Source organism: Brachyhypopomus gauderio, chromosome 4, assembly GCF_052324685.1.
Source record: "Brachyhypopomus gauderio isolate BG-103 chromosome 4, BGAUD_0.2, whole genome shotgun sequence".
In the NCBI taxonomy this organism is placed as follows: Eukaryota; Metazoa; Chordata; class Actinopteri; order Gymnotiformes; family Hypopomidae; genus Brachyhypopomus; species Brachyhypopomus gauderio.
In genome coordinates, this window is record NC_135214.1 from 9,015,735 (window position 1) to 9,038,436 (window position 22,702).

The window sequence follows — 22,702 nt, forward strand, 5'->3', positions numbered from 1 at the left end:
ATATATATATATATATATATATATATATATATATATATATATATATATATATATAAACCAGTAAAAACATGTTGATAAAAATGGTGCAAATTAATTCCCTTTAACAGACGAAGCATGTAGACTGCTTTCTGTGGTGCGGCATCCATACTGAAAGGGAACAGTTTAAACAATAAGCAGGAGAACACAGGAGCACATGTCTGCTTTACACCACAAGAGAGATGAGAACATATTTTCACTTCACATTAGCACAAGATCTTACATCAGAACCACAAGGAGGCGCAAGAGAGCACACACTTCTGTTTCAGAGGAGGTGGCAGTTTCCTGGGATGAAAGGCGCATTGCTTAAGAGTGTGTGCGTGTGTTACAGCTGCATGTTGTGTCAGAGCTCAACCTTTCATGGCTTTGTGTGCATTTTTGTGTGTATATAAAATGGGTTTATGTGATTTTGCCCATTTTTGTTCCCATTTGTCTTTGTGCTTGTTGGCTAATTGTGCCTCACAACCAGGGGTTGTGTTTGAGGTAACCCTGCCTCAGGCCTCAGACTTGAGCAGGGAGGGAAGATGGTCATGTCTTTACTCCTCTGCCTTGGGTAAAATACTGTAAACTTTTTTTTTTGTGTGTGTAAATGCTCCTTGAGTGCTGAGCATTTTGAACGTTAATTGCAGGGCCAAGCGGAAGCTTAGCTCTCCACAGAAGGCTGCTGTGATGGAACGACGCCCCCCTGGAGGCCGCTCAATACACTGCTGGAGCGCTGGGCTCAGAAGCTCTCCACAAAGCTGCCTGGGAAGAGGCCCGTGCGGCCGGTGCGCTGCAGAGTGCCCTTGTACCAGCCGTCCTCCCGCTTCTTGTGCACGAACACGATGTCGCCCTCCTTGAGCTCGATCTCGGCGTCACTCTGCGGGGGGTATGGGACCACCACGCGGTACCTGCGGCAGGCAGCACAGCCAGCAGTCAGGGAGACGCGGGGAGGCAGAGAGGGAACAAGAGCAAACCTGCCAGAAGCCAAAAGCACATATCAGCCCACATCAAAACAGTAAGGAGCTCCCGATCTGAGACGCGCGCGAATGACAGAGCTGCTCCCCAGGCTGCCTTTGATGAGTGAGATTTATGACCTGCATTCATGAAGGCAGACACGAAACCCCCTGTACCTGGTGCTGAGAGTAAAACAGGCAGGTGGGAAACACTCATTTTGTAACAATGGTGTCCTAATGGCAGTGGCCTCTCCGGATGTGTCCAGACACCTTCACTCTTCTACTTTTGTGAGTTGCACACAAACCAGTGTGGATTGTACAGGTTGTTGAATGTTATGACAATATCAGTTTCTAAAATACTTATTTACTTATTTGTCAATCAGAGACTGTGGGAAGGCCGTGCTTCACTGAAACCCCCACAGGAACATCCTGCCCAGTCTAACCCTCTTGACCTACTGGGAGCCTCTGCTACTACACCATAGATGCCAGGCGGTCACAGAGAGGGCCTACACACACTTCCTCCATGACACACATCTTCTCCAGATGTCATTTACAGTGTCAAAGGACAGCTGAGCACTTGGATCATTTCTGACGTGACCTAGCAGATGTCATCCACTGGTTTGAATGGCTCCACAGAGACAGGGAGGGAGAGGCTTACACATTGATTAGCCAGGTGGGGTCTGTGAATTTTGGAGGGATTCAGATTTGGATGTCAGATACAGAACCTGGCCCACCACCTCTAAAACTGGACCCTGGACCATGTGACCAGGACTCACATGGTACTTTATTTTATAAACATGATAATTTTATATATTCTATAAGCATTCAAGAACAGTAATGTATATATGTGTTACTGGCTAACAGTGTGATTATTGCAGTTTGCAAACTTTCTACTGCTCTACAATCTCACTCTGATAGTTTCCTTTAGGCCTTCAGATACAGGACCTGTAACATGTACTTCACCTAATCTCAATGATTACAAACCATGACATACGACCACAGAACCCAACAGGCTGAGATGGCACAGTGCACATTTGAAAAGCCTCTCGCATTTTCTCGGACCACAAACAGCATCACTGTGATCACAGCAGCGTCTCCATATTTATTTAATCGATTGTCTCCATGCTGGATTGGTGCAAGCAGTGCTGAAGGATGGCATGTTCCTGCCTTCACCATGCTCAAATGCCCACCGTGTCATCACTGTCCACCATGGCAACAAATCACAGAGGACAGAGACAAAGGGGAAATCGATGGATGTTTTTTAAGCCCCTTCAAATATGAAAGGTGCCCTTTGGCTTTGGGTGGGAGGCGAGAGGCAGATGACAGCACAAAGATAGATGGCAAAACAAAGATGTCCATGTGAAGTCTGCAGAAAGATTTTCCTCTTTGTATGCCAAATACCAGTCCATTAAAATCCACTCAGCCATAATCAGAGGACTAGGAGTTTAGATCAAGGTAAAGGTGGGAGGTCACTGACTCTCTCTCTCTCTCTCTCTCTCTCTCTCTCTCTCTCTCTCTCTCTCTCTCTCTCTCTCTCTCTCTCTCTCTCTCTCTCTCTCACTCACTCACTCACTCACTCACTCACTCACTCACTCACTCACTCACTCACTCACTCACTCACTCACTCACTCACTCACTCACTCACTCACTCACTCACTCACTCACTCACCTTTTCATGGGCAGTATTCCATGAGAGGCAGAAGAATTGCATGACACACTGGATCAGTGCACCTTCTGCTCTCTCTGTAAGTTCTGCACACCCAGGAGCACACACGCAACCCACATGGCCAGTGGTGTGGAACATTCACTGTGCTGCAGGTATGTCTGCCTGTTCTGCTGTTGTACACGGTCTCATTGCTCGCCCCATTTCACGTAATCACGGTGACATGCTTCAACGGGAGCTGGTCTAACGAGTCGGTGCTGCTACTGCTGCACATCAGAGCAAGAGCCCGTAAAGGTCAAGACCCGATTAGTCACCTTTGCAGCTGGAGAGCCACGGCGACCAGGAGGAAGCGAGTGCTGGGTGGAGGAGACTGGGCCCCGCTCTATGAGCAGAAGAGTTCAGCCTGCAGAGAGCTGGGCCTCAGTGCTCCGCTTGTGTGACCCGCAGCGACGACACGTTGGAGAGTTATGGGAAAACAACATTTGGTTGCTGTTTTTCACAGCAAAAGCCCAGAGCCGCAGCATAAATCTGGCTGTTACAGTCAGCATCAGATTTTTTCCCAAGATAGGAAGAGCTCAGCAATGCTGTACTGTACTGAGGTGATAAATCAGAAAATTGGCCTGTTAAATCGAATTATCCCAGTCATGGAGATCACTGTACAGTTGTGAGTAGGTATGTAGCTTTTAATCAAGAAAATAAATGGAGTGTCCAAATGCCATAAGCCAATAATAACAGTTTCACAAATACCATGTGATGTACTAAGATATGGAAAAATGACAAAAAACTCTGTTTAAGTCTCTGTGGGAAATCAGTTTCTGCTCTCAGACTGTGACTAGCAGGCCTGGCAGAGAATTTGTGCTGCTGGTGTTTAACAGGCAGAGGAACAAGACACATCACGGATCGTGAATATGAATTAGCAAAGCGACAGGTGCCTGCTCTTCTGCTGTTGGTTCTTCTTCCTGCCTGGAAGATTGGGCCGAACACTCTCCATGTGACCCACACTACAGCCAACAGGACCGCCTGCCTCTACCGGTACCCTCACTGGAAATCTACACGTATTCCAAGATCACTGAAGTCCACTGGTGAACTGTCAAAGCCTGCTTCTCATGAATGATGGTTGCATGCCTCCCCTTTTCTTTTTCTTTCTTTCTTTCTTTCTTTCTTTCTTATTCTCTCTCATTATCTCTATCACACATGCACAGCACATAAGTCTTCTTGCTGAATGAACAGCAGTAAGACAGCCTTGTCCACGCATGTTAACCATCTGCTAACAGAGGACACACAGATCTCTAACCTACTAACTGAAGTTTTATAAGACATCTACAGAATGTAGGATAAGATCATCTGTGTAATGGAACTGCAACTGCAGCATGTTATTGCTCACTCTATGTTCTCCTTCTGAGTAGATGCTCAGGCGCTGGTCCTCACACAGCCCAGCAGGAAAGGCAGACACAGTGCTAGATTTGGTTCTGGAGTGTGCTGGCCCATTTTGGGATCTCTGAAGTCAGCAGGAAAACTCTGGGGCAGAGTATGAGTGCAATGTTGCTCTGTGCTTAACTCCTCACAGATTTGCAGGTAGTTAAGATGTACAGACACACTGATACACTGTCACAGACACTGGCATGTTATTATTCATTATAACAGGACATGTTATGTCTCATGCCACAGGGCCCACATACACAATGACGTTGTGGCGGTGTGAATCGAGTCATTCCGTACCTCTCACGGGACAGTGGCTTGGGCTCCGGCCGGATGGCCAACAGGGCGGAGGCGCAGGGCTGACGCGCTGCTGGCGGCGACACAAAGTTCAGGTCCAGCGATCCGGACTTCCTGTGGAGAGGCTCCATGCCCATGGCGCCCTGCATCTCGCTCTCTATGGGGCAGGAGCCCGCGCGGCCGTGACCGCCGGCGACGTGGGGCTCAGGGGCGGCGGCCCCGCGCACACAGACAGAGGGGGAGGGGTCGGCAGATGGAGGGAGTGGTTCGTGCGTCGGCGACGCCGAGGGCGGCGACCGTGACTTCTTCTTGGCCGCCGCCCCCGAGAGAAGCTTTAGGAGCCCACTGCTCTTCTTTTCTTTCTGTGAGGAGGGAGAGAGAGAGTGAGAGAGGGAGAGAGAAAGGTAGAGGGAGAGAGAGATGGAGAGACAGAGCAAAGGAGAAAGAGAGAGAGGGAAAGAGAGAGAGAAGGAAAGAGAAAGAGGCAAAGAAAGAGAATGGGAGAGAGACAGAGGGAAAGAGAGGGGGGGGAGAGTGAGAGAGAGCATATGAAAGGGTTGTAGTGATGGGGGGATGTAGAGAGCAATACAGAAATTAAACAATGCACAGCCTTTGATCTAAGAGTATCTTCAATCCAAATGTTATTTTTCAATCCAAACTTTTTTTGGTTCTTATTATCAAAGCTCCTAGCCAAGCACTTGTTTCTTCTGTTCTCTGCTGTTACAATATGCATAGAGTATGTGGGAGGGATCGGGTGCCTTTCTGACTTTCAGCTGTGCCAAGCACTCTTTAAAGCAGGACTCTGGTTGCAGTTCCACTAGTGGTCACTAGGGGACATGGGAGATGTAAAATGTGGCAGTTTGAGAAATTTATTCAGAAAATGGAACTACTAATTCACAACAATATCAAACTGAAATTAATAAATCACAAGGAGATTTTTATAAATAATAAAGGTAAGAGTTCTTACCAACATCTCTTTTTCTCAGCATATTTCTGAGAGGTCTTTTAAACTAGCAGGCCACTCATCCATTCCAATACCAGCTGGCCACAGAGATAATGCTCAGAGAGGAATGGATCTTCATAGCTGACTTCATGCTGGTCAGCAGTGCCATGTAGAAGTGTGAAGTGACTGCACGCATTAACATGTGTGGGGGTTGCTCCGATGCCAGCCCTGAACCTGCTTCCCCACTTCAGCACTCTGGGTGCACACGTGTACGTGTGCGCGCTTACGTGTAGGTGTGTGATGGGTGTGTGTGTGTGTTTATGAGTGGGAATCCGAGCCAATTAACAGTGCATAATCAGCACACAGACATCTGTCATATGGAGGCTTAGGCTGAGCAAATGTGAGGTCATGTCTCTCTAATTAAAGCTGACATTCTGCCCTTTAACCTCTTGGGTTTGACTTTATTTCGAAGCCAGTGTGCAGGAGGACAGAAGTGAAGCAGAACACATCACACAGGAGATTCCAACTTCCCTCCTCCATCTTCATTTCACATATCCAGCATCCAGATCATAAACAAAACACAAATCAATTTTACATACGTTCAGCATCCACCAAAACATGCACCATCAACACTTTCATTTCTACTGCACTTTTAACGCTAATGAGTCTTTATTTACACCAACGAACAGTGTGATCCATGAGTCTTTGGAGTGCTAAAGTGATGTGTCCAAGGACGTAATGGAGGATAACAGAAACAGTTACTGCCAGACAGTCTCTGACAGGAAGTGTTGCTGTCTTACAGTTGCTAAAAGGAAGTGTTACTGTCTGATGATGAAGCCAAATTGGTGGAGAACCGAAGAATGAATGGTCCACAAACACAATGCGCGTCCTCATATGTGTCCTCAAATGCACTCTGTCAAACCTCCCACTGCATCAGGCTTCTCCACTTCAGCAACTCCTCTCCACCCCAAGCTCCTCCACCCAAACTCCTCCATCCTGAACTCCTCTCCAGAATGACCTCTTCAGCTCAAACCCTCCCACTAATCAAACATCAACACATCCACCTCAGAAAATATAAAACTAGGCTGGATGACAAAATGCTATACAGCATTTATATTGATATTGTACCACACAGTTGATATGTCTTACAATATAAAAAAAAACCATTGGTGAACCACTTCCGAGAACTTATCTAGAATACTTTATTCTCAGAGTATACAGTATGCAATAATATAAAACTGCTCTATTAAATGAAACGCCTGAAAAAAGCAGCCTTGTGTATTATCAGCATCACCAAAGCATATAATGTAATGATGATTCACGCTAGACTGTACAGCTGTTCTAACCAGTGCACACTGAACTACACTATGGCTGTGCTTGTTTTTCCTCAGATGACATAGGAACAGTAATAGAGAGCTGCATCTGTTATTATGTGGCCACATATGGGAAGAGCAGAACTGGGATCAATATGAACTATGAAGCACTAAAATGATTGTGGAATCTGAAGTCCTGGTAGTACACTTACGAAAGCAAACGTCCCACAAGGCTTCATCCCAGCTCTCAGACTGAACAGTAAGACTCACAATCCAGCCTACCCAACACGGCATACCAACGATTCAGATGATAATGCATATCAGTGACGGTGCAATAAACTTTGTGTGAATAGTATGTTAAATAAAATGTGTTGACAGCATCTGGTTATGGGTGATATCAGTCAGGATTGCAGCTCTGGAGCTGATGCAAGAGAAGTTAGGCAGTGCAGTGCTGTGATGGACTGCTCCCCAGTAGAGCCACCTTACGCAGCTGGCCCTGAGACTGGGGGATCTGCATAATCAGTCTATACGTGTCAGAAGAGGACAGCGATGAGAATGAGCAAGGAGCCAGTCACTGAAGCCTGCCCTCACAGAGAAAATATGCTGACAGAAAGCCAGAAAGGGAAGGCAATGGATGAAAAAGACAGAATGGAAAGACAGATAAAAAGAAGAAAGTGCACATCACTGCATCATTGCAGGGGTGTATAGCTGGGGTCTCCTAAACATCCACTCACCTTCTCTGCTTTCTTCTCTTCCAGCTTGGGCAGGGCGGAGGCTCCCTGGGGATGGGCGTGGCTAGAGTGTTGGTGGGCATGTGCAGGCGAGGCGGGCGTCTCTCCCCCGTTTAGGTGGGCAGCTGTGACGTTGGGCGGGGTGATGGCGGTGGCGGCCGAGTTCAGGGGGAGCAGGGGCCGCACAGTCGCCGCGGCAGGAGACAGAGGGCTGGGCTGCAGAGAGGGGTGAGCCTGGGGAGACGCCACCATGGACAAGGGCCGCCCGACTGACGGACCAGGAGAGCGAGACGGGGAGCCCTGGGGACGCAGTGGGGCGACTGCCACGGTGGGGCGTTCTGGACTGCCACCTGCTGGAGGGCTGTGGACTGCAGTAGATAGAGAGAAAGAGACAGAGTGGAACAAAGAGAGATGGTGGGAGGAAAAGAGGAGCAGAGAGAAAGAAAGGGACAAATGGGAAAGAAAAGAAGAGATGATAGAGGGGACAGAGAGATAGAGAGAGAAATAAGGAATGAGAGAGGTAAGGAAAGAGAGAGGGAGAGAGAGGAGTTATTTCCATCCTTTGGAAACCAAACTCATCTGCTCTGTCAGCTCTGGAGCTAATGTGGGCTGTCTGATTTTCTTGTCAGTAATCAGTCTCCACAAAGACCTAAGCTGTCCAGGCATATCTCCTGCAGCCACACAACTGTAAACATCTTTGAATAACACTTCCTGCCAGCGCGGATAGTGTGGTCTGCACGAATTTCCATGTCCGTAATTTAGTCAAAATGAAAAACTGAAATGAAATCTGCGGAGATGAAGGTGGCAGAGTTTACATTTATTTTGGAGCAGGGACGACAGCTGCACGCTCATATTAGCTCCACCATTGCCTCTGGCTGATAGGCAAGTGCCTGCCCTGCCTGCTGTGAAGAAGCACTGGCAGGTTTGATAGAAGGTCTGTCAAGGCTGGCATGGATTTGCTCTGGCAGACAGGAGAACGGGTAGGATAAGGAACACGGGCCTACACCATGCAGACAAAGAAACGCTCTCTTCCTCCAGGCAGTCCCGGCTAGCACGCATGTGGGACTTGTGTGTGCACATGCATGTGTGTGTGTGTGTGTTTATGTGTACATGCGTATTGTTGAGACTCAACACCTCACACACAGCACCAGGTCCCCCTGTCTGGAGGATGGCATGGCCATCCTTAACAAGCCCAGTCTGTCTGACCTCTGCTCCTATCCCTGCAGGAGCTGTGTGGAGGTGCCGGCAGGCCAGCCTAGCTCCTCCCCAGAGGGCATATGGAGAGTTCTCAACCCAGACGGGAGAGAGACAGCTCCCAGCCCAGGAGACAGACAGCTCTCAGTCCAGGAGATAAGACAGCTCTCAGTCCAGGAGATAAGACAGCTCTCAGCCCAGGAAGAGACAGACAACTCTCAGCCCAGGGAGAGACAGACAGCTCTCAGCCCAGGGAGAGACAGACAGCTCTCAGCCCAGGGAGAGACAGACAGCTCTCAGCCCAGGGAGAGACAGACAGCTCTCAGCCCAGGGGGGAGATGGCGACACAAAGCTCTGAGCCCTGAGAAGAGAGTGCAGCTCCCAGCCCAGATGAACCTCTCAGGCTGCTGGCATGTGGAATATACATACTCCTCACTAACAAGCCTTACACAATCCAGCACGGTTTAAGAATGATCAGGAATGTAAACCAGCAATTACTGCCAGAGACTGGATGTAGGGCCTTCATTACAACAGACAGCTTATAGGAGCTTTAAAATGCAAGTTTCCTCACTGTTACAACTCTGTGAGTATGCTCACTCCCACACACACACACACACACACACACACACACACACACACACACACACACACACACACACACACACACACACACACACACACACACACACACACACACACACACACACACACACACACACACACACACACACACACACACACACACACACACACACACACACGTACAAGTGCCCTGGTGGGGCTCCTCTGCCCTCAACAGAACATGTGCACAACCAGGAAAAGGGCTGAGGGTGACAGTGGATTAGTGCTGGAACTCTTGACCTCGACAAACACCGCGCTAGCCCCGTGCAGCCCGCTACACGCCAAGCAGAAATACAGCAGCCTCACAACAGCACAGCAAATCTTACTCATCCAGTTATTACTGCACATCCTTTTTTAATCATTGCTGAGCTCGCCCTATTTGTTAGCCTTCATCTAACTGCCTTTGCTTTTGCCCGGCAGAGCAGCTGAAACCCGGTGGCTTGAGAGCGGACGGACAGCACGCTGCTGTTCAGGAAAGAAATGTCAATCTTCTGCTTGGCCTCAGATCTACAGCTTCCTGCCAGCGTCCGCGACGGCTTTGCTGGGTCGCGCGACCCTGCTGAGTTCTCTGGATGTGTTTTTCTTCCTGCTCTGATTAATATGCAGTGCCATCAGCCTGTGTGTCATCCGCTAGGCATCTCCTGAGCACGACGGGAATGACAGGTGCCAGAGTCCGTCATGCCTCTGTACGGTGCAGCACATGCATTCAGCTCCAGAGCCCAGCAGGACACCCAGCAGGACACCCAACAGGACACTGCTGTCCCTCCAGCCCTTCTGTCCTCCTCTCTATCGGACACTGGCTGCACAACATGGACAGAGTAGCACACTGCAAATACACTGTGATTATATCGCTGTACACTGTGACTGCTCTGCAATATGTCAAAAGCAAAATGGTGACTTAAAAGACTTAATCTTACATGGTAAGAATGGCATGTATTATTTTGACCATTCAGTGTTTGGATCATGTTAGTGCCTCGATTAAGAACTCCCACACACTGTCCCAATGTGATGAGTTGGATAGCTCACCTACATATCACCCTGTGTGATATCAGTATCGCAAAGACCAATATTGCAGTAATGACTTACTGCCAACGTAGCCATGGCAGCCATCCTGAACATGCACTAAGACATCATTTTAGTCATTCCCTGTTGAGCAGCACCCAGCACAGACCTGCTCTGCTGTCTAATGCACAGATGGGTAGGCAGAGAGAACAGGAGCTGCACAACCACCACACAAACACAGCCAGCACTTGCTGGTCATGGGCTCAGGAGGCATGCTGGGAGTGAACCTCAGTTCTGGAGGAGTCTGAGGAGAAAGATCCCAGCGTCTGGGGCTTTGAATGTGACAGTGTGTTAAATTATACATACACAGGTTTGGTGGGGGGTCTCTGAATAATCCTGAGAATTAAAATTCTCTTTTAACAGAGAATGTGATTTAAGGCGTATATGATGTCAGACCCAACAGCATAGTGCTCACAAGCACAGTGCTCAGTTTGAACATGTAGGAGTTGGCAGTGCAGTTGAGAGTCTCCCAATCAGACAGGAAGAATTTTTAAATAGTTTATAGAATTTATAGTTTACAGAGTTATATCACTGTTTCAGATTTTCACAAGCTACACTGGACAAACCATGTATTCTTCTGACAGGAGGTGTTGCAGGACAGTAATTTATGTGTTTTGATTTAAAGTGATAAGTCCTCACTTATGACGATAGCTGTTGAGAATGTACCACTTCCAATAAAGGCCAAGTTCCCACACAGGTTCGATATGTTTGACAGATTTAAATCATATCGATGTGAGTGGTGCCAGTTCAGGTTAGAATGGAGTGAGCTAAGGTTCAGACAGCCATCATCCTTGTCCACATAGCTAGCATGCAAGTGTTCTAGCATGTTATGATGGGTGCTAAGCAATGTGAATGCATGCCTAGTGTGGTGTGTTAGCACGATGGGTGCTGGGCCTTGTGAACGTGTGGCTAGTGTGCTAGCATGACAGCATGTTGGATGCTGAGCAATAAGGACACAAAACTAGTAGCTGCAAAGTAGCTGCATGCAGCAGAGATCCCTTGGTGAGTATTGGAAATGGCTACTCACCCAGCTGTGTGGTGGGGCGGTTCTGGCTGGCTGGCTGCTGGCTGCACATGCGCAGGCAATTTTTCAGGTGCATGGCTGCAGGCTGCAGCTGAGGAGAGGAGGAGGGGTTTGCCAAGGGAAGGACAGGGCGAGAGGCGGGGCCAAGCAGGACAGGGCTCGAGGGTCCAGCTGAGCCAGGAGATCCAGGCACTGCCTTAACCACCTGAGATGCACCAGGGAGACAGGCACGGGACTGGCCAACAGCAAATGGGGCCCTGGGGATACACACACACACACACACACACACACACACACACACACACACACACACACACACACACACACACACACACACACACACACACACACACAAACACACATGCGCGCACAAATTGCCTCGATCACCAATAGTGTGCCTCGGGCTTTAATAAATAGACTTTTAGAACATGTTGAACAACCAGTAGCCAGCAATATTTAAAAGCAGGACTGCAGACTATTCACATATTACATAGACAGACTTATTGACAGGGCCTCCATAATCCTTAGAGACTTTTGAGAGTTGTATTGATTACTTGTCGAGACAAGAGAGTTATGGTATAGGCACATGCACGAGAGTGTGCACACGCTGCATACACGACTCCTTCAGGACCTAAACGCAGTGTTAAAGGGGCTGATTACAGAGAAAGAAACTTGAATGTAGTTAATAATTCACCACAAATGTGTGCATGTAATGTGTATGATGGTGAGAGAGCTTAAAAATGAAGCATTCATTGACCAGAGCCCAAGGAAGGCCACAGGCATTTAACTGGACTTAACGTGTGGACTACAAATGACGGCAGGCTCCTTCAATACTTGCTAGTATATGGGCTTTCTAGTGGTGAATACTGGCCAGCTGATGTGTGAATTTTTAGATCAGATAAACAGTCCTCATACTGTTGAACATAAAATTTTTAAATTCAGGTGCAGCATTGAATACCTTTTTTAAAACATTTTTTAAACAACATACACTAAAAATGACACCTTGAGGAGTATACAGTATACAAATGGTTCCAAAGCAATGGCTGCCAGACTGTATGTTCAGTGCCCCTCTTTGCAGCACTGTAGCACACAGTACACCTGAGAGAGTACAATTCCTATGAGCACCAGGTTCAGGCTTAATGTCTTTACTTACAGAAGACCCACTCCACCTGACTCTGTGCACACAAACACTGACACACACACTTGCACACGGGGGAATTTTTGCTCTTCCCAGAATCATTATCATATTGAGTTTTTTCCCCGTCCACGTTGGCTCCATTACAAAAACCTTCAACCGTCTATTTGCACATTTACAGAAGGCTCTTTCGAACAGAGGTTTGCTACAGTTTCTAGAACTCTGTCCTTGATTCACACATCTCAAATCGCATACGAACATACAGGCTGTATATGGTTGTTTTTCAGACATAAAAAATGTTAGTTGGGAATGGTGCTATAATATTTTATTTATTGATTCATTTATTTATTTGGAGATCAAATATTTTTGAAATACCAATTGGCTGTTGCACATTTCCAGGAGAAACTGTGATGATTGCATCATATTTGGCTCATACATGAGCTAATGCAATAGCAAATAAACACTGTTGAAGAATACTCAGAAAAGAGTAGAACTCCAAGTACAACTGTGGTACAATTAAATAACATTAAAAGATCATTATGAATCTTATTGTGAATATTATTTCAGGCTAAACAAATTACTTTACTTACAAATTACATAATTTACGAGTCCATTTCTACCGTGCTTTTAACACTTAAAGGATGTTCACTGAATATAACTGACCCAAAATCTGAGCCACCAAACGAGGAGTCCTGGACAAGAAAGGGAAGCACATGTACTATGCAGATAATTTAGCAATGTTCATTTCCTTAAAATATGCCTTTTGTCACGGTACAGCCCTTGACCCCTCCCCTTTGGGCGTGTATTTATGTTGTCTACGTCTAGACGTCTGCGTCTGGATCTTCGTGGGTGTGGATATGTCTGAGTGTGTTCATCAGTCTCACCTGTGGCTCGTCTCGTGATCACTCGGGGCTTATGTGGTTTGTCTATTTAATGTGCGTTCACGCAGTGTCCCGTGCTCGTCTTTGTTAGAGTCATTTATGCGAGAGTCGTAATTCACGTTACATGTGTGAATGTTATACGTGCGCTGTCTGTATGGACAGATTGTATTTGACAATAAATGTGACGTTCGCGTGTGCAAGATTGGACTCGTGCCTCGTCCTTCTTCCCGTGCCCAGAGCCACACCTTTTAAGCCAAAAAGACAATAATAAAGGCCTATTCAATAATAAAGACCTATTCAATGGTCACCGTATTGCTGGTGTGTTTTAGTTCTTTGTGCTTGAAATTTCTTGCTAGAGCACTGAAAAGTTTTTTGACTGATTTAGAAATGAAAAATTGTGTCAGCAGATCACAGTCACTGGTGGTATTTGTTTTAGTGTCTGCTGTTAACATGTTCTAATTAGTACAAAAAAAAGGTGTTCATTTTCACTAATTTCCATTAAGAAACAATGAGCTATGCATCAATTATGGCTACAAGAATCAGAATATCCTGAAAATGGTTCAAACCATATTTCATGCAACTCATATCAGAATCCACCTCACATTCATTCTCTGCAGCAAGCATATTTCTGTGAACGCCACCGGTTTAGCAACTTAGCAAATACTACTTGTGCAATAAGCACAAATTTGTCCAGGAAGTGGCCGTGACACAGCAGATGAGTACAGCTGTTCACTGAAGCGCAAAAGCAGAAAAATGACTAGAAACCTTTACCTGACAGAGGAGTCTTGATAAAAGAACTCCCAGGAGAATTTACATCCCTGAGGCTTGTGGGTAATGTGTATTTTGCCATTGTAATTTTTGACAAAAATGAGTTGTTTGATTTACCTTTAATTTTACTTTCCTGAGGTGCCTAGAAATTATCCAGTAAATACTTGAAATACTCAGATATGAAATAAGGTGAATTCCACTTTAAAGTTTTAAGCTTTTTTGAGGAAAAAGAGCTAAGAGACAGCACTCCATCTGCAAACACTGCTGGTTTTTACTGACTCTTTAACTGCCCTGCCTCTCCCTCTCTGTTCCAGTATGCTGCTCTGTTGAGGGACTGCGTACAGTGAACCAGTAATCACACAAACCGCAGAGCCATAATACCATGGCCATATATTCTAATCAAAGGCTGGCAGTGTAATTTCACCTCCTCAGCTCTCACACCATTAAAACCCACCTGCGCGGTCCAGAGCCGATTTACGACTTCAGCCTTAATTTGGCTGGTGATTAGAATCTGACTACACTGGTGATATACTAGCCATACTAGGGGCCGTCTTGATCTCCCCCATTTTTCCTTTGGTCTGCTCCAGCATCATAGCCAGCATAGCCGCAGGGTGGAAGAGCTCACCTGGATACGGGGGTGACGTAGTTCCCAGGGAAGACACCGGAGGTGCCGCTGCGTAGTGAAGTGCCCTTGAACCAGCCGTCCTGGCACTTCTCTGAGACGCGGTACATCTCGCCTTTCCTCAGCTCCAGCTCGTCTGCCTTCTGTGGCTTATACGCATACAGAGCTAGGTAGCTGCACCAAACAGGATAGCAGCACTTACACACAGGCATATTTGTGTCCAAACACCAAATAACAACAAGACAGAAGTCTTCAGTACACCCTATAAAAGTGATGACCAAAATTCAACTAAATTAAATTCACTATAAGTTACAGTGTTGTTTCCAACAATCAGTGTCACACAGCACCATTTGAGCAAGACAAAGGCAGAAAGAAACTCCCTAATATGGCATGAGAAACCAGGAAACAGAGTGGCAGCCTCTGATTAAAAACGATGCATTCAAAACAAAACTAATAATAATGACAATAATAATAACAACAACAACAAAACCAGCAAACTGGGCTGCCCTCACTGACACGGCACAGGGATTACGGCGCTGCGTGTGCCGCAATCCCAGAGCCGCGTCAGGCGCAGTGCCCTAGTGCCTGTACATTTAAATTTTAATGGTCCAATGAAAGTAATTTGAAAACCAGGACATTTCCTCACTTTAAAAAAAACCTGGGACAGTACGTGAAAAACAGACATTTGGTCACCCTAGCTAAACTCACAGAGCTGCAAATAAAAATCTACAAACTACAAAGATAAAAAAGTGAAGCAACAAACTGACCATCAAGTTTATGGCTGTTAAGCTTTTAATAAAAAAAACCTCTTGGTCCACGGATGAATGCTTCTTTGGTAAGAGCTGGATATATTCCCCCTCTAAAATGTAGTGAAGAATGCTGGTCTAGGCCAATTCACACAGCAGGACTCTGTGTCCAGTGTTTGCATGATTAGTACAGGGTATCTATGAAAAGGATGTGTCTGCTTCTAGAGAAGGTGTGTGTGTGTGTGTGTGTGTGTGTGTGTGTGTGTGTGTGTGTGTGTGTGTGTGTGTGTGTGTGTGTGTGTGTGTGTGTGTGTGCAGTAACAGCAACATTTCTTATCACTGCTTTGCTTGAGCAAAGAAAGAAACAAAATTAAAAACAGCATAGATATAGACTAGTGGTGATCATCCAGCTAGACAGAGCAGCAGATCGCAGTGAGGACTCTTAAAATGGAGGACTGTTCCTAAGAGCCAACAGACATCCCAGCCTCTGTCCGCACCCTGTAAAGGTTTTCTCCTGTAACACTGCTTCAGGTGCCAGTGGCTCTGGCTGTGCAGGCCAGGGGACTCACATGTTGAGAGGGAGCTGAACCTTAGCTGCAGCAAGAAGCTCCGCGGTGGTAGAAGCCACCCGGGCCTGGACAGCCGCCCCTGCGTTAGACGAGCCACCAAACGAGGAGTCCTGGACAAGAAAGGGAAGGACAGCTCATTTAAAATCCCTGTAAGCCCTTTATGACGTTTGTTTGTGTGTGTGTGTGTGTGTGTGTGTGTGTGTGTCTTTTCAGCCTGAACAGACTCTCATCCTTCCAAATAACCATGTTAGGCAAATGTTATTTCCTAACTTGGCAAACTAAGGGTTCACAGTGAAAAAACACAGAACGATTTTCTACATCTCATTATTAATTAAAATGGCATGAGGGGCCTTTAAGCATTTGAAATCAAACAGATGTGAGAAGGCTCTTGTCTACACTGTTGTTTTTTTCTGTGTAATGGGAATGCTGGATATAGACGTCTGTAGAAGGACACAGGAGAAGTGAAGGAATGTTGCAATAACAAGCTGTTCAAATGCTTTTATTTAAGCAACTAATTCTTCATTTAAAATGTACTCTGATTGGCTCTTGAACATGCTCTGCATGACCCATTAAGCCCAAGCAGAATAGTGGAGGCTTTGGAAGTAGCACATTACAGATCAAAAATAGAACTGAAAATGACAAGATGTGGAAAACATATTAATTATTAATTTTAAAACAGTAAGTTATGGTTTTACAAATAATTTACTGCTTTCTGGAGCCTTGTGCATAGCACCCACAGCACGTACTGAAACTGCAATAGATATGTGAGGTCGGACAGCAGTGGTTACAGGGGTTAGGACTCCTGAGCATTTTTGTTTGTATGTGTTTGTACAAACACACACATGCATGTGCACACATACAAAACCACCCACACACACACATTCACTAGACATTTTCTCCTCTTGACTAATGGCTCCAGGGAAGTTTATGATAAACAAACCCACAAATGTACCTTTATCCCCAATGGTAGTGGAAATATCATATTATAGCAAATGTGCAAGCATGAGCTTCAGCTAAGGTAAGGTCAGGACATAGGTGAGGGGGCAGAACATAGCACTCACTTGCTATTCCCACCTTTCACATCCCCATGGCAAATAACAATGTCTTTCCCACCAAACACCTACAGACTGCAATTAATCATGTCAGACTTAAGGTTTAATTTTGATTATCTGTAACAGCATTGTTATAATACACTCAGAGGCTCATACAAGTAAGAAGGACATTTGACACTTTATAAAGAAAGAAGGCTTATGAAGACCAGGGGCGGATCTACGGGAGGGCCTGGGTGGGCCAGGCCCACCCTGATTGGCAGCTGGGCCCACCTAATCACAAGCTCAGAATACAGTTTTCCATATGAAAATTAATGGAAAAAAAAAAAACTATAATTGCTGCAGGATGGCGCCTAGCACACGAGTCATTTAATGACCATACACCCCGCCCACCCCGAACAACTTTCGTTCGTGCTTGCCCACCCCAATTACACTTTGGCCCGTCCAAAAACTGCCGGCTGCATCCGCCACTGATGAAGACACACTGGATATAAATGCCAGTAGCACTATTTACCAGAGAATTACAAAGACTCTGAGCACACGTAGCAACACCATACAGTCTCTGTTATATGAATCTGACAGGTGTCCTGACCTAACAAAATCCTAGCCTCAACAGCTAGGGAGTGGGCTTCATTCAGAAGCTGTAAGAAAGGATGGTGCTTCCCTCTGATCCAACCTTGGAGAGCATACAATCACAGTTGAGCCAAGATGATCAGCCCTCGGGGCATGGAGAGTGTTGCAGGGTGTGGGCACCATTGCTCTTCTCACCACGGACACCTTTAAGACTTATTATCTTAGAGCTATATAAACAGGTCATCACAGAGAGGAGGTGGGAAAAGGTGAAAAGAGGTGAGAAAAAGTGAGAAGAGAAGAAAAGAAAAAAGAAGAGCAAAATTGTTATGCTAAACAGGGAGAGAAAGAAAGAGAAAATGGAGAATCCATCCGCAGGAGCACCAAATATATGGTGAGCTGAGCAGTAGACAGGGAATTAAAACAGGAATGCTTTGAACCAAGCATTATGTGCGTATATTTCCCATCTGCTCATTCTCACCGTGTGTGTGTGTGTGTGTGTGTGTGTGTGTGTGTGTGTGTGTGTGTGTGTGTGTGTGAGTTTCCATCACAAATGCTCTAAAGCAGCTCTGAGATTATGAATATTACTCCCACTCTTATTATATATTTTTGTATGTAGAGCGTGAGCAGTTTTCCCAAAAATACATGCCTGCACCTGTGCAGCCTCGGCCTCAAGGTCGAAAGCATAAACACTGCAGAGACTAAAACACACACTAACCTCCTTACATGCACCTGCTAGACGTCCACATACCACAAAGCTGGATATGGATTCAGTATAATTTTAGCATTTTTATTACAATTGAAATGGTTAATGTACTGTGATTGCACACAGTTTCCATGTAAAAGTTTCTTAGATTTTATGCACAAAACACAGTAAAATAAAAACAACCTGGCACTCCTTCATTGTGCATTTAAACAAACAAACACCAACGCCATAATTCTACACAGACATAATTCTACATAGTATGAATTACTATTTGGTGGTTGTCATAAAACACAATCATGTGACTGAGTCAGGGGTTTGTCACAAATCACCATTTTTTGTATTTGTCTTTATCAAGATTTCAACCATATAACTCAAAATTTCAAGTAAAAGGTGGCCGACAAACCAACAACAGACATTCCCACACAGACACACACACATGCAGATATACAGACATAAATATAACAATACACTCACTCACTCTCACACAAACTCATGGAGACCTTCACCCTCATAACTACCCACACACTGCCCTGTACCTGTGTGGAGTGTACACCTGAGCCCTGTACCTGTGTGGAGTGTACACCCCGAGCCCTGTACCTGTGTGGAGTGTACACCCGAGCCCTGTACCTGTGTGAAGTGTACACCTGAGCCCTGTACCTATATATATGTGCCATATTTTATCAATTGTGATTTTTCACCGCATTTACCCATCTGTGCAATTAGAACACACAAACACACACACTAGTGATTACTAGGGGGCTGTGGTGCACACATGCCCAGAGCAGTGGGCAGCCCTAGCCCTAGCCCGGGGAGCAGTTGGGGTTAGGTACCTTGCTCAAGGGCACCTCAGTCATGGCCTCAGGCCTGGGAATCAAACCCACAACCCTCCGGTCACAAGACCAGTTCCCTACCACAGGACCATGACTGCCCTGTGTGGAGTGTACACCCCGAGCCCTGTACCTGTGTGGAGTGTACACCTGAGCCCTGTACCTGTGTGGAGTGTACACCTGAGCCCTGTACCTGTGTGGAGTGTACACCCGAGCCCTGTACCTGTGTGGAGGGTGCGCTGGAGGACAGGTGGGGGCAGTCCCCTATGCGTGCCGCTGCCCTGGGGTCTGAGGAGCTGATGAGCACTGGTGCACTGATCTCCATGGAGTGACGGTTGTTGCCGAGTGCCGTGCGCTGCGTCATACTCAGTGCCGTGAAGGAATGTCGCTTTTTGGCGTTCTTCTTGCCGTCTGGCCGTCGCTGGACAGCCACACCAACCGGTCCGTCGCCATTGCAGCTCACAGCAGCGCTGGGTGCCGAACAGGACCCCGACTCTGGAGAGCCCGGGTCAGCGCTGGGACCTGGGACTGCAGCAGGCTTATCTATCTCCATCAACTGTTTTGCAGTTTCATTTAGCTGTGAGAGTGCAAAGTAGAGAAACAGAGAGAGGGAGAGAAAGCGGGAGAGAAAGAAGGAGAGAGAGAGATTGGAGGAGTAAGTGTAAAAGACACAGAATGGGTAAAGTATACAGCATTAGGTCAGTTTAAGATCAGTTTAAGAGACAAATCCAATTAAAAGACCATCAGTGGAAATCAATAAGTGGAATTTCAACAAGACTGCTGAACTGAGATGAACTGAAAGAGCAGGAACTCAGCTAAGAACCCATGAAGTGTATCCTGTGTGCTCCATCTTTACTGGACACACATTCACTTCAGAGCAGCCAGTGTGAAGATTATAAAGAAATTAAGAGGGAATATGTGAAATCCAGAAAACCTTTTTGAATTTAACCTAATAATAATTTTGAATAATGTAAAAGAAAAAAAACTTATTCACATTACTGGTGCAGAAACGTATGATGCTACGGGCCCAAAAATGTAATACCATCGTAAATTATAGGTCATACAACATTTGTCCATAAAAAATCCAGCACTGCAAAATAATAAAGTGAAGACATTAACTGGTTATTATCCCATATACATTTAGTTTGCAGACCACATTATACTGCACATTTTGATAATGTAGACTCTCAAACCAATCTACTGCAAAGATGTGACTGGAATAACAGAAGCTTTATCATGGAATAACTTCATGATTATTCATAGGATAACTAGAGGATATGTTAACACCATAAGACATTGAGGAATCAGTGGGGAATAGCCTCAAAATCATCAGCATGTGAGACTTAACATCTGGCCATAGTTCAGTTCAAGGACACAGCTTACCTAAACAGCACTGTTTCATTAAAACGCAGTTTGAATTTTTAAGCCCTGTCATAATGGATTTTTTCTTGATGTTAATTTTTGCTTAGATCATCATCACACTGAAAGTTACACCTCTACCCTTTTGCACTCAATCTCTCTTTATTAATAAACATTCATGAAATCTCATCAACTCGCCTTCCCCACATTAGACACACCACTGACTTTATTGTTAGGTGTTAAAACCAGCACCATTGTCCTTTGTTCTATGATCACGGGGGACCAAACCAGCTGAGCTCATTAACATACTACAGCATTGCTCTGCTGTTTACATTCGGCACCCTTACACACGCACGCACTCACACACATGCTAAATAACGTTTATCATTTATGTATCTTTTATTCTCACAAAGTTGTCTATCTTGATTTAATTCAAATTCTGGTTATTGCCAAAATCTTTAGAGAAATCATGGTTATTTAAATCATCCAGAGAACAAATAACTCGGGGAATGTGGTGATTCTAGTTCATTTACATAGATGAGACTAGAGACTAATTCTTAGTAAATTGCTGATAAATTATGACATTGATTATTAAATTGATACTAATTTAATTAATGAGACTGATTAACAACTGATATATATAGGTAAATACAAATCAGATATATAGATAAATACAACTGATATATCTAAATACAACTGAAATATATAAATAAACACAACTAAGATATATAGATATGTACAGCCGAGATATATAGATAAAACAATAGTTTTTAGGTGACGTGTGTTTAAAAAACTAAACCTGAAATGAGTGAAGGAGACAAAAGAGCGACAGAGAGAGACACAGAAAAAAGATCAACAGCAATAAATAGATACAGATGAGAGGCAGATCTAAGTGAAGGGAAATTAGGATTTGATGGAAAAGTGCATTTAAGCCTGGAGTTATGGCAGTTAAAATCTCCTGGATTAAATCCACCAAATCATTTCCCTTGCTGTCAGTTCCAATTTAACTGAGCTCCTGATCATAACACAGAGTGGTTATATGAGTCAATCCATCTTTTGCTCTTTTAGGACCCTATGTGCTGGGTGTCAGTGTGGCCTTAGGTCCAAACTCTCACTCAGCTTTTCAAAGCCTCAGTCTGTTCCTTTTGTTAATGTCACTTATTGTCCCACCCCCACCTGTCATGAGTGTTTCTTTATGTAACCATGTGCTTTCTGTCTGTCCTTCCCCCGAGCTCTGTGACCAAGCCCCTTGTTAGTGTGTTCAGGTGTTCCTTGTTTTGTCTGGTGTATTTAAACCCTTTGTTTTGTATAGTCTGTGATGATCTTTGTTTTCTACCATAGCCCTGTCCATGAGTTTGGTTTTTGTTGAACAAGTATACAGTTGTTGTTTGTTTATCATGTCTTTGCCTGTTGGTTACATTAATGTTTCGGACTCTTATTCGGATCTGACCAATGCCTGCCTATTCGACCCCAAGTTTGGAATGCCCTTTAATAAATCTTGCTCTTCTCAGTGTTTATGTAAGCCTCATCTCTCCATGACGCTCCCGGCATTACAGTTAAATACATGCAATTTAATTTGGGATATAATGGTGGAAAAGTGAAGTGTGGTATTTATTACACATGCACCAAGGAAACCGTCCATGAGGCACTCTGGGCTATTCTAATGAGACTTTCCCAACCGTCACCCACAGTTTAAAGTTTATCCTCTCAAAGAACACAGGTGCCTATAATTCTAATAAACCTCAATTACAACCAAATGCCAATCTCTACAAAAACAGAATCCCTTTGGAAAACAAGGTTACAAAAGACAGACAGGTGATCCAAATGTGCTCTAGCCTTTTGTCTCAGTTCTTATATCCACATTTACATATTAATGGTTATGCTAATAATCACGTAAATCATACGCAAATTAAGTTGATTGACTGACCCCACAAGGCAGCTTGTACTGGTTGCCAAGAAACCACTTTTGTTACTCAGTGATTTACAAGGAAAACGTCCATTTGAGCTTAAACTATCATCATTAAAAATGTTTTTTGCACAAAAGCAAACTGCACGAAGAAAAAAAATGAGGGAACATGACGTCAACCACATTTGACTGTTCTCCAATCTACACACTGACATCTACCTAAGTATCTCAGTGTAAGTCCAGAGTGATTAGATGAATCTGTAACCATTTGGGTGTGAGGGGAAACCATCGCCGACAAAGTCATTGCTTAATACATTCTGTAGCAC

At 45.1% G+C, this 22,702-nt stretch overlaps 1 protein-coding gene across 2 annotated transcripts in view; it reads right to left on the minus strand.

The window, feature by feature from the left end:
* Positions 1-542: 542 nt before the first annotated feature.
* LOC143512101 (E3 ubiquitin-protein ligase SH3RF3-like) overlaps positions 543-22,702 on the minus strand; it is a 136,417-nt gene continuing 114,257 nt past the window's right edge. The window contains exons 4-10 of one of the 2 annotated variants that reach the window (XM_077002019.1): positions 19,335-19,688; positions 15,960-16,069; positions 14,648-14,818; positions 11,242-11,495; positions 7,341-7,705; positions 4,354-4,712; positions 543-992 (exon numbers count right to left, since the gene is read on the minus strand). In XM_077002019.1, the coding sequence (XP_076858134.1) occupies positions 758-992; positions 4,354-4,712; positions 7,341-7,705; positions 11,242-11,495; positions 14,648-14,818; positions 15,960-16,069; positions 19,335-19,688 (1,848 nt within the window). In that variant the 3' untranslated portion in view covers positions 543-757. The remainder of the gene's footprint in view (positions 993-4,353; positions 4,713-7,340; positions 7,706-11,241; positions 11,496-14,647; positions 14,819-15,959; positions 16,070-19,334; positions 19,689-22,702) is intronic. The other variant, XM_077002020.1, reaches the window with a different exon arrangement.